This window comes from Benincasa hispida, chromosome 10, assembly GCF_027475165.1.
Source record: "Benincasa hispida cultivar pf3 chromosome 10, pf3_genome.v1.1, whole genome shotgun sequence".
NCBI lineage: Eukaryota > Viridiplantae > Streptophyta > Magnoliopsida > Cucurbitales > Cucurbitaceae > Benincasa > Benincasa hispida.
Genome location: NC_143487.1, coordinates 4,603,296 through 4,615,829, shown reverse-complemented (window position 1 = coordinate 4,615,829; position 12,534 = coordinate 4,603,296). Strand labels below are relative to the sequence as shown.

The window sequence follows — 12,534 nt, the reverse complement described above, 5'->3', positions numbered from 1 at the left end:
TACTAGGCAAGTGTGGTAAAAGAGCATAAACAAATGCATTGGTAGCCATGTAATTTCCAATTATTAAAAAAAGAAAAACCATTCAGGTCAAATTGTCAAACCACCTTTCTCAATAGAAGTACATTGCTGTTCAAAGGATTTTTTCCAGTAACACGTTTTGTTTGAGCAATTGAAAGTCCAGGCGGGCATCCATCACTATAAAAATCATAAAGCATAAACTTTATGTATTATTTCATTAGACAAAAGTGTTTAGATGTATACGTACAAAATGTTAACTTAAAAATTCCAAACCTTTCAGAGTAAGGTTGATACAAAATTGTGTGAAGGCAAAAGTCAAGGAAGAGCAGTTGATTCTGAGACATATTCAGCATTCTATATTTGGTAGCAACTTCATCGTCAATTTCATGAGAGTGGCATTCACCAATCACCTGAAAACAGGCAATAAGCCTTGCTCAAAAGCAGAAATGTCTCAGGGGGAGGCTGACTGCGTACAGCAGCTTGTTTCTCTCCCCAGTAAGAAAGAACATGTAAACAAACTAATCCAAGATTTATCTCTACTTGTAGGAGTTCAGCCTTTTTTCCCCCTCTTTACAAGGAACAAGATATCTAAATTAATAAGAGCGAGGAGATACAAAAAGTCATCAGATAAGTCCTAAAATGATTTTCATAAAAAGGCATCCAGTCCTACATAGTCGTGAAATATGGAAGTTTTTAGAAGAAACTCCTTAATCAAATAAATAGAATCACATTAACCAGAAACATGGATTTTTATCCACACTTCAGCCCTATTTTCCTCTCATTCAAAGATATGTCATTCTTAACCTTCAGTGTTTTAAAAAGATCACTCAGGACGCCTCAGGCATGCGCCTTTCATGAAGCCTCCAGGCTCAAAGCCCTAAGTTTTGGGGTTTTTTTCATTATTTAAAAAAATAGTAATAATTAGGGTTTTTCCTTCGTTATTAACTAAAAAAATCAAATTTACTCGGCCTAAATGTAAAATTTTTTGTGTTTAGGGGTCTTTTTTTCATATTTCCACTTCAACTATGCTTCCTCTTCTTTGTGTAGTATTTTTATATATAGTGTGTCTCACAAAAAAAAATTAAAAATAAAAATAAAAATAAATAAATAAAAAAGAGCACTTTTTTTCGTCTCGTGCTTAAGCCCCATAAGACTATTGCGCTTTATTGTGCCTTGAGCTTTAAAAAACAATTAACCTTCCATATGTCCCAAATTATGCCCAAAAAACAAGTAGATATAGCTTTATTCATCTTATTATGCAAATTACAACAATATGGAAAACCTCACAAGAACTACATTTGAACACAAGAAAAAAGAATGAAAAAGTAAATCAAGTTAGTTTTCCGAAATAAAGGACATTTTTTTCAAATAAAATGAAAAAGATGAAAAAAGATTGTAAATCAAAATATGGTAAGAAACAAATATCAGCCAAGAGATCATCTTAGTAAATATAAAAACACAATAAGATACATTTACAGATAATAAAAAATATTAAGAAGTTAAAATGATGAACAGCAGTATCTTGCTACAAGCCCAAAGGTATCCAAAGAATAGTCCACCTTAGTAACAATTCTCAAAATAATATCTTGATGCTGAGAAGGTAGCTTCGAAATATTTGCCAAAACCATAGGGGCCATATGCACCTTTTCCTGTGGAAGAAATGTCAGGAACTCGGTAAACAACTAATTCTCCCAAATACCAATCAACAAAATAACATTCTAAGTGGCAAATGAACAAGATAAATGCATACACCTTTGGACCTAGACGATCAAATGCCATCTCAATATACACAATGCAGAAATTCCTGACCATGGAAGTAGAATTGGCCTCCAAATATATGTTCCACAACTCCAACAATGGCAAACCAATGTGAGACTGGTGTTTCACTCTCTTATTCACATGACTCAAGATCTCAAGGACCTATCATGTTCAATAAGACAAGAGGTTAGTACACAAATGACAATTCAGAAGGAGACTGATATCACATGGACAATTGCTAACTCTTTGGGCTGTGAAGTTTCACAAACAAGAAAATACAGTGAGCAAAAAGACTAAAACAGATTCACAAAGACTTTCTTAATATTTGAATAAATCTTTCATTTCTTGAGAACATAAAACCTTGTCCAAGAAGAGAGACATGTTTTGAAAAATGTCGGAACCCATGAGCCCCGCAAAAGGGAACCGCAATAGGAAATCCTCTTTTTTCTTATTAGAGACACGATAGGAAATCCTAATATATATTCTAATATAGTTTCTGGTAATGTCTTTTCTGAAACTACTTTAAAAAATCATCATAAAAATATGAGTTCACTAAGTTGCTAAATGTTACTTGTTTCTAGGAAAAAGAAAACGTATTTTAACACTGCTATCAAACAATTCCAACAATGTGTTAAAAAAAATAGCTATAGAGTATAACTAAGTTAAGAAGCCTATGACATTCTTCTTATATTACTTCTACTCTTCTTTAAGAACCAAGTTCCATTCCATCAATTAAGTTAAAAAATAGGATGACAGCCATAAGTTCTTTAATAAGCTAAATTAAAAGGAAATGACACATTTCTAAAATTGTGCCACAGATTTCATGATTAAGGCTAGAAATCAGTCCTACACAACAATGTAATCAATTCTACTGTTTCTTTCCAAATAAGCAATTGGTTTTTCATATCTACATAAACACATGCCATTCCTATAAATCAGAAACTACAAGGAGAAACTACAAGGAGCTCAACATGCAAAAGACGTTCAAACTGAAGATGATTTATAGGAAAAGGAATTCAGAGATACTTGACATTCCAATCAAAACAAAATTTCTACTGCATAAAACTAGGAGAATTCTGAAATATTTGAACAAAAACCGCTATTTTTAAGAGCCGACAAAATTGTTGACCGTATCTAAAAGTAACAGTTCTTTTAAAAAGTGAGCATTGAGACAACCATGTGCAAGTGTCGTCAAAGCAGGCCCACCTCCAAAGCTTGGCTCCACATCCCACTCTCTTCCTGCTCGGTGGAGGGGCGTGGGTGTACGTCCATTTCTTTTTCTTTTTTTTTTTTTTTTTTTTTGTAAAAGAAACATTTCATTGAAAAATGAAATCAAGGGAGAACCTCAAGCACCAAAAAGTGATTACAATAGAGAGCGCCAATTATGGACTAAGAAAGATAAGCTATAATGAATGAAAGGGTGCTTAATTTTGCACCAAGTGGGTGTAGTCCATTTCAATCCAATGAGAGAGGCAAGGCGACAACATCACCTACTCAACATGGAGCAACACTTTGGCAGGCTGAGAGGTCGCACGCTTTGGGCACCTCAAACCCCAACATAATCCCACCCACGTCCTTAGCCATGCCTCAGACCTCTAGCACCTGCCTTGAAGCAAACATCGAACAGGTGGTGGGCAACATTGCAACATTTTGTATCCAATGAGTTTCACCTCATGCCCCCATGGCACTTAGCCTTACCCCAACATGCACATTCCACCATCGTGTTCCCCACCCTCCACGGGCCTAGAGTCACCCACCCACGCCCCAAGTATAAGCTCATGTACATTGCATTGTGTTTGTGGTGTGGTCGCGAGGCCACAGGGGTATAGTCATGCCCCAATTGAAACTAGCACTACTTATACTTCTTCCTAAGCTCGTTTTATAATAAGAATGCAAAATCCCAAAAGAACTTGACCCGAAATTTCTTACATTTACAGGACTCGTGTGTACAATCCATTTGAATTTGGCTGCTCCGAAAATAAAAAAGCATTCGTTTGAAATAAATTCATAGCACTCACTAGCCTGAAGGAGGGTTGATAATGTGAAGATTGAAGGTATAACTTTCAAAAGAATATGATGTGTGTGTGTGTGTAAACAAAAAGGGCCAATGAAAATTCATCATAATACAATCCAAACTAATAGCTCCCTTACTAATGTCTAATGACTATCATAATTCATCACACCACACGCTTCTAAGTTATAACATACAAGAACGTTCTCAAACAGTTGATACAAAGCGATAAGCAGAATAAGATCATATTCAACAACACAAACTTCAAAAGTGAGCTCAATTCAGTAACTGAAAACACATAAATTTTCACAAGAAAAAACAGCTATAAACAATTTAAAAAACCTTGTTGCGAACAGAGGTAGCCTGGGAGGAGAGGGATGAAATCGTGACAGGAAGAACTTTCAATAGAAGGGATTGAAGATCGGAATCGTCGCATAGAGCCAAGCGCGTCAGTATTCGATCCAGCATTTCTTCTAACTGCACATCGGATTTTGAAGCCGACGACGATTCCGCCATTTCACAATATTGTTGAGCTCTTCTGCACTGATGAGTGAAAAATTCACGCGCGAAACGTCAGGCGGTTGAAACGAGATGGAAGTCTGACAGATTAAGCTAACACAGAGGAACAAGACCTTATTTCGGCGCGGTACTTTTTGTTTCTCTGTTTTTTCTTTTTTCTCTTTTTTCCTTTTTTGTGGCTTGTTTATGGTGTGTGACATCTTTCTTGAAGAAAAAGTTAGGTCTTTACGTGACTGGCACTTCAATCTTTAGAAGTTTGAACTTTTCAGAGTTTATTTGTTACTGCTGACACAGATTTAATTGAATTTGAGGATATACTTCATTAAAGGTTAAATAAAATAAATATTTGAATAATTTAAGAAAAATATATGATTGTTTATTGAGAACATCTATTCTTTTCTTTCCAAAATCATCTCTTGATTTTAAATTTTAATTTATCGTGTTAACGATCTAAAAAGTCTTTTTTTATTTTGATTGGAATGATTTCCTCTTTCCATTCTTTGCTTTTTTAATAAATTCATGTTAATCGTATCTTAGTTTTAAAAAAATCTTTTTTTAATTTGCTTTGAATTATTCGGGTCTGTTTGATAATCATTTTGTTTTTTATTTTTATTTTTGAAAAATTAAGTTTATATCATCTACATTTCTTACTATGATTTGCATCTTTGTTAAGTACAATAGTTGAATTCTTAAACAAATTCTAAAAACAAAAACAACTTTTTAAAATCTATTTTTTTTAGTTCTCAAACTTTGGCTTAGTTTTTTTAAATAATTAGTGAAAAGTAAATAACAAATGAAGAAATTTGGAGGTGAAAGTAATGTCATAGGCTTAATTTTTTAAAAAAACAAAAAAAAAACAAAATAGCTACCAAATAGGACCTTAATTAATCTTTTTATTTTCAAACTTTAATTTAAACAAAAATATCATTATTTGTTTCTTTTTTAAATTTCGCGTCTTAATTTAAAAATACACAATCTTTTAGCATCCACCATCTCAAATTGTGAACTAAATGAAAAGGCGAGTTCAGAAGTATAAATCTTGAAACATATAGTTCAAATTGAAACAAAACTCAAATCTAAGAGTAGAATTAGAAAATGTTGAAACCTAGGGACTAAATTGACATCAATCTCAATAACTAAATATGTAACATTTTGAACCTTATGGACCAAATCGAAACTAATTCAAAAATTTCACCCAATTGAACAACAAACATTTGATGGAATTCCTCGCCTCGCCTTAATATGAGAGGGAAGGTTGATTTGACTCGAATCCTCAAAGTATGACAATCTAATTCAAAAAATCCACCCAACTGAGTATGTCTACATATTTTTCTCCACAATAGCATAACTAAATATTCAAACAACGCATTCATAGTATTACTCGATTGATTAAAAAATTTCTATCAATGGTTATTTATATGGCTTTCTTACTTGCTACATGATGCTTGATTTTATGAAATAAATTATGGATGATATGCGATGGTGAAATTGCGTTGTGCACTCAAGTTTCCTCAGCAGAATCCAAGTGTAAATTCCACTGAGTTTCCTGGTAAGTCCAGGGTCGAACTCAGAGACTTGTGAAAATAGATTGCGATGGTAATTTTTATGAAAACCTTGCGGTAACCGGTAACTCAATTAATTGGGGGTTTGTTGTTGATTGCGTTAATGAAAAATAAATAAATGTGGCAGATTTGAGAAAAGTCAGTTGTGTGATAGATGCACTGATTATGCGGATGAACGGGTTGAGAAGATCTTTAACTAGCGTTACTTGGGAATGCGTCAGACTATGCAATCATGCTACAACCATGCACAGCAAGTCATTTTCCAATGCAAATGCGATGCTCATAAGTCTAGGACGCATGTGTTGAATGCAAAAGTGTCCATAAAGCTTATCCCTAAGTCTCTACTCTTTTCCTATGCGATGATGCAAAATGCATAAAGGCAAGGTGACCGCATACAATCATATCCTATCTTTAGGATGCATGCGATGCGTTGATAACAAACAATACTTATTCCTAAGCTCCTATCTCTTGATTATGCATTCTAATCTGACTCTCCCGAGCCTAATTTCTAACCTGACCTTCCCAAGCCTAGATCTTGTCCTTAGTCTACCCTCCCGAGTATCTCTAATGGACGAATGAAGCATACATAATACAATATAATCACATAGAATGAAGATTCCCTAGTTGTGCTAGCTAAATGCTTCTCAACCTATTCAACAGATTTAACTATTCATGCGTAATAACAAAGAGTGAACATATATAGAGAAGTAGATTCCATTTCGATAAATGAGTGGAGTACAAAATAACAATGGAAGTTAAAGGTAGAGAGCCTTGTAGCAATTCCTTGCTGACCGAGGCTTTTACACTGTAAATCTCTATTCAGTTCCAAAGATGTTCTCGCTTCAGTAGGCGTCGGCCCTCTCTCTGTCCTTGAAGCTTCCGGCGCTCTCCCAAGCTTACCAGAACGATCTGTCAGCACCACCTTCCTATCTCGCGTCCGCCTTAAAATGAGAGGAAAACTATGAACATAGACGTGCGAACTGAAGTATGAAATTTCGAACTGCTGAACCCCTTTTCTGAAGGTTGCCTTTGGTATTTATAGAACATCCAAGGTGAATGGCGGCTTCTCTCTCATGATTTCACTGATGGGACGGCTTTAATTCCCTTGACTAATCTGTCGAATATTTGTCACCGAAAAGCTGAATGTACTTATTATCGTTAATTAGTTGTCAACTTAATTCGGATTCGACTGTCATCAGCTTTCTGTCCCATCGTGATTAATTAGCCTTTCACCCAGATGCGCCCATCATGTTGCGCTGACCAAGTTGTGGCAATCCTTCTCGGGCGAATATTTGTGAACACATTTTACAAGATGTCGACTTATTTTAACTATTAAAAGAGGTGGTTAACCTACACGAGCATGCAACTTATCTTTGTTATGGATTTTAAACGTCTAACCCAATTTTATAACATCTTACAAAATTTTAGACATACTAAGCATCCACAACATACATCAACGAAATTCAATATTTAATATAAAAATTATATTAAAACATTTGAAACCCTATACATGCATACTATATATTATAACATTTTATAACATACTTTCAATGCATGTAACATGCTTTCTATGGTGGGGTTTTAAATCTACATGGCATATTTTATGCACATACAAGATTTATTTAATTATAACATGCATCACATGCATAAATAATTAAACACAAACTGATACGGTTTTTGTTTTGGCATTTTCAAGCAAGCAAAGGCCTAATTATTATAGAAATCAGCAAAAATCGGCTCCATAACACTTCTGGATTTGCTCGAACCGCCTTGAACTGAACCTCCAATGCTCAAAACTTTGCTGAACTGGGCAAATACTATCGAGTACCATCAAGCATCGAGTATGCCTTCAAGCACCACCATGCATCGAGTATGCCTTCAAGCACCGTTTGCATCGAGTATGTCATTAAATACCAGCGAGTATGAGTATCGAGTACCATTGAGTATGGTATCATTCTCTTCAATTGCAACTCTAATGATTCCATATGAATTACAGACACTAAACATACATTAAGGCTCATCAAACAAGAGACAATTACAAGGATTACAACATAATTGAAGAGAAAACAATGCCAAAACTTAAAAAAAAACTATATTAGTTCATCATTTTCATACAATTTATTAAAAACACCAACCAAACTCAAATTAACGCTAACTAAGTGCTTAAATCACGCTCTAATACCAATTGATAGGATATACAAGCTGTTGAGATTGGTGTCCTAATTCTCCCAGAATCTCGTTGTTTGTAATTATACACATTGTTTTATGAATAAAATAATTGTTATTTCATTCTGGAATTTACTCATATCCAATAAACAAAGATCTACGGTTATCTTATGTAAACTTAAGCATGTATATGTGATATACAAGTAGATCATGCCTTAAGTGATAACCTAAATAGGTCTGTAGTATAAGGATTAAGATGGGATACCTGATCCTGGTGACACTACGGATACGACCAGCTTTGTAGAGGTTTGCAAGTGTTGTAAACTACTACGATGGTAGATCCTGACCGTTCATGTGTAGACATGGGAGCGGCGGTGTCCTATACAAAGAGTTTATATAAGACCAGACCACGAGATGACTAGACTCTGTATATAACGCCGTTGATACTAGAAACTTACATCTTACCTAAATGACCATAGGTGACACGACCTCAATCCTGAGTGTTTTGGGAACTCCTGCTTTGAGGGCGGTCCTTTGATTAGTATGGGTGAGAGTATCCAGATTGCCAACTCAACATGCCTACCTTTTTGGGGTCTTGTCTGATATGGGAGCTGAGAATTCAATACAAAAGATGGAATTCACTCATTCCCCGAAACAGGGGTAAGTAGAGAGATTGCTCCCTTAAAGGCTGATTATGGGGCTTGAACATAGTGGCCACAACTTCTCTTTAGAAGAGAGGACTCAGTCATAGTAGAACTATGACTTATGTTCATTAGAGGATTCAGTGGTACTTAAGGAGTTAGATGTAACTACAAGGGCATAACGGTTATTGACCGAGCTATACTTACAAGCGATCTATGAAGGGTTGTCGTACTGTTGATTGGTTAAGATGGACACATAATATATCTGTGGTAAGAAGAGTTCAGATGTCGGTCTTTAGTGGAGTGTCTGGCAGTTAACGGATGGTGGATCCCGTGACTAAAGAGTTTAGTCAGTTATTCACGTACCATTGGAGCTTCGAGCTACAAGTCCATAAGGTCCCCTTGGTAACTCAATGGATTTAAGTTGAGGATCAGTTCTTGGTGTTGATTTGAAATGTTCAAATTGATAAGAGGTAATTCGATTGTATGTGATATGATCGGTATGGTATATGAGATACATCAAATGGAGGATTAATATAAATGAGATTTACATTATGTGCCATGAAATAGAAAAAGAGCTATGGTTTGTATGTTTCATGAAATGAAATATTAAAACTATAGGTTATAATTTTAGTATGATAAGTTGGTTATCATTTATATTTATAATAATATTAATTATTGGATAATTATCTATTTTTCTCTAATAACCAATTGAGTGAGAGGTTATTGGTGGTTTCATGGTAATCGTGAGATAAAAGGAAAAATGTTTTCCTAATTTTAGAAAGTGTTTAGTAAGATTTGCAAAATTGTGAATTGAAGATTTCCTCTCTCGGAAAATACTCACAGGAAGTTGTTAAGTAAACTAGATTTACTAAGCGATAGCTTGGAGTTGGCTAAACGATCGTGGAGTGTTCTTAGACAATAGACACTCAGCTAAGCGATGAGCTAAACGATCGCATAGCTTTTTCTAGACGATCGCTTAACTTTTCCTAAACGATTGGGCATCAACCTGTACGATAGGTTCGTCCATCTCCCACTTGCTCAATTGTTTCCACGATTGTGTTTCCTCCTGCTTTCTGCCTCAAACCAAGTCCATACAGAGCCCACCCAGTTTTAACAATTCCAAAACTAATTAAAATGTGATTTAATCAATTCATAATTAATTAAATCTAAGATACCAATATTCAATTTCTTAAATTGAATTGAAATTTAAAAACTAATTTGATTTTTAATTAATTAAACATATTTAATTAATCAAATAATTTAATATCAAATATTAAATTAATCACACACCCAGTTTTAATCATGAATCTTATTCATGTAATTAATATTTAAACTATTATTTAAATATTATAAAATCTCAAATTCCGTTTGATTTCACTTACGGGAGATTGTTAAGTAAGTTAATGATCGCTTGGCCAAATTAATGATGACTTATCGTTATAGAAATAAGAGTTGTTCTAGTATTAATGACTGGTTGAGAACTTCTCAATTTAGAGGAGGGATAACTGACCTCCTTTCGGCGGCTTTTATCCTAAACCTTTGAAGCATCATTGCAAAACTAGATGTCACACGGGGTTCATGTTAGTTTTGCTAAAACCTTATTGGATGTTGTTTTGTTTTACGGGTATTTACTTAAAACCTAATGTAGGTCAATGTGTTTTTTCTTTTCAGCAATTCGTTAGTGTTTCCGTTTAAAGCTTTTAAAAATGACCGATTATATATAGTGGAAAGAATCGTGTGAAACGAATTTCGTGGCGAACGACCTCCATCCCACTACTCTCCAAAAGAGGAGACAAGACAGTAAATATGATTTATTGATCTTGGAGACATGTCTAGTAGAGAATGATGATTCTGCCTGGATCCTTGATTCAGGTGCTACCAATCATGTCAGTTTCTCTTACCAAGGATTCAATTCCTGACAAACGTTGCCACGAGGAGAGATGACTCTTTGAGTCGGTACTAATGAGATTTTTTCAACTGTTGCTATAGGCAGGCTGAAGTTATTTGTTGACAAGAAATATTATCTGTTACTGGATAATGTTTTTATAGTTCCTCATATTAAGAGGAACTTGATCTCAGTTTCTTGTCTCATTGGACAAGGCTACACCGTCTCCTTTTTTTAGAATAAAGTGTTTATTTTCAAGAATGGAATGGAGATTGGTTATGGTTCAATGGAAAATAACTTATATGTACTAAGTTCGTTAGTCATAAAAGCCTTGTTTCCCATTAAAATGTTCAGTACGACAATAACAGCTAAAATACCAAAGGTTTCTCCAAAAGAAAACGCCCATCTTTGGCATATAAGGTTAGGTCACATCAACCTCAATAAGATTGAGAAGTTGGTGAAAAGTGGACTTCTAAAGAGTTTAGAAGAGAACTCCTTGCCGACATGTGAATCATGCCTCGAAGGCAAGATGACCAAACGACCTTTTACTGGAAAAGGTTACAGAGCCAAGGAAACCTTGAAGCTTGTACATTCAGACCTCTGTGGTTCGATGAATGTTAGAGCTCGATGTGGGCATGAATATTTCATCTCTTTCATAGATGATTATTCAAGGTTTGAGTATCTTTTCCTAATGCAACGTAAGCCTGAAGCCCTTGACAAATTCAAGGAGTATAAGGTTGAAGTTGAAAACTTGTTAGGTAAGAAGATAAAAACACTACGATCTGATCGTGGTGGAGAGTATATGGACCTCAAATTCTAGAACTATATGATAGAATATAGGATTGCGTCCCAACTCTCGGCCCCTGGTACACCTCAGCAGAATGGTGTATTAGAAAGGAGAAACAAAACGTTGTTGGACATGGTTCGGTTCATGATGAGTTATGCTCATCTTCCAGACTCGTTTCGGGGTTATGCAGTTCATACTGCATGTTATATCTTGAACAACGTTCCCTCAAAAAGTGTTTCTGAAACACCTTTTGAGTTATGGAGAGGCTATAAAGGTAGTTCCACTTCAGGATTTAGGGTTGTCCGGCACATATGTTAGCGACTAACCCAAAGAAGTTGGAACCACGTTCAAAGATTTGTCTCTTTGTAGGCTACCCCAAGGACACGAGAGGTGGATACTTCTATGATCCCAGTGAGAACAAAGTGTTTGTTTCCACAAATGCTATCTTTTTGACAGAAGATCACATGAGAGATCATAAGCCACGAAGTAAGCTCGTTTTACGTGAGATCTCTAGTGAGACTGAGACTGCTGAGGGTTCAATAAGGGTTGTTGAACAGGCCGACAGATCAATAAGAGTTGTTGAGGTCGGAATGTCTAGTCAACCAACTCAAGAGTTGAGACTGCCTCAACGTAGTGGGAGGGTTATGAACCCACCGGATTGCTATATGGGTTTGACTGAAGCCTAAAAAGTCATTGCGAATGATGGGGTCGAGGATCCGTTGTCTTTTAAGAAAGCAATAGAGGATGTTGATAAAGATGAATAGGTTAAGGTCATGAACAAGGAAATGGAGTCTATGCACTTCAATAACGTCTGGGAGCTTGTTGATTCACCTGATGGGGTAAGACCTATTAGGTGTAAGTGGATCTTTAAGCAAAAAAGAGGTGTAGATGGAAAGGTGCAAACCTTTAAGGCTAGACTTGTGGCAAAGGGTTATACCCAGGTTGAGGGAGTTGACTATGAGGAAACTTTCTCACATGTTGTCATGCTAAAGTCTATCCGGATTCTCCTATCCATAGCCACATTTTATGATTATGAAATATGACAAATGGACGTCAAGACTGCCTTTCTTAATGGTAATCTTGAGGAGACCATCTATATTACTCAACCAGAGGGGTTCATCGTTCCAGATTAAGAGCAAAGAGTTTGCAAGCTTAATAGGTCCATTTATGGGCTGAAACAAGCA

General features: G+C 35.5%; 1 protein-coding gene across 1 annotated transcript in view; it reads right to left on the bottom strand.

Moving 5' to 3' along the window:
• The window catches only part of LOC120089274 (ARM repeat superfamily protein), a 57,409-nt gene extending 52,860 nt beyond the window's left edge, over positions 1–4,549 (bottom strand). Inside the window, exons 1-5 of the mRNA XM_039046693.2 lie at positions 4,130–4,549; positions 1,771–1,938; positions 1,578–1,667; positions 292–428; positions 105–195 (exon numbers count right to left, since the gene is read on the bottom strand). Of these exons, the coding sequence (XP_038902621.1) occupies positions 105–195; positions 292–428; positions 1,578–1,667; positions 1,771–1,938; positions 4,130–4,303 (660 nt within the window). The 5' untranslated portion in view covers positions 4,304–4,549. The remainder of the gene's footprint in view (positions 1–104; positions 196–291; positions 429–1,577; positions 1,668–1,770; positions 1,939–4,129) is intronic.
• Between the last annotated feature and the right edge of the window lie 7,985 nt (positions 4,550–12,534).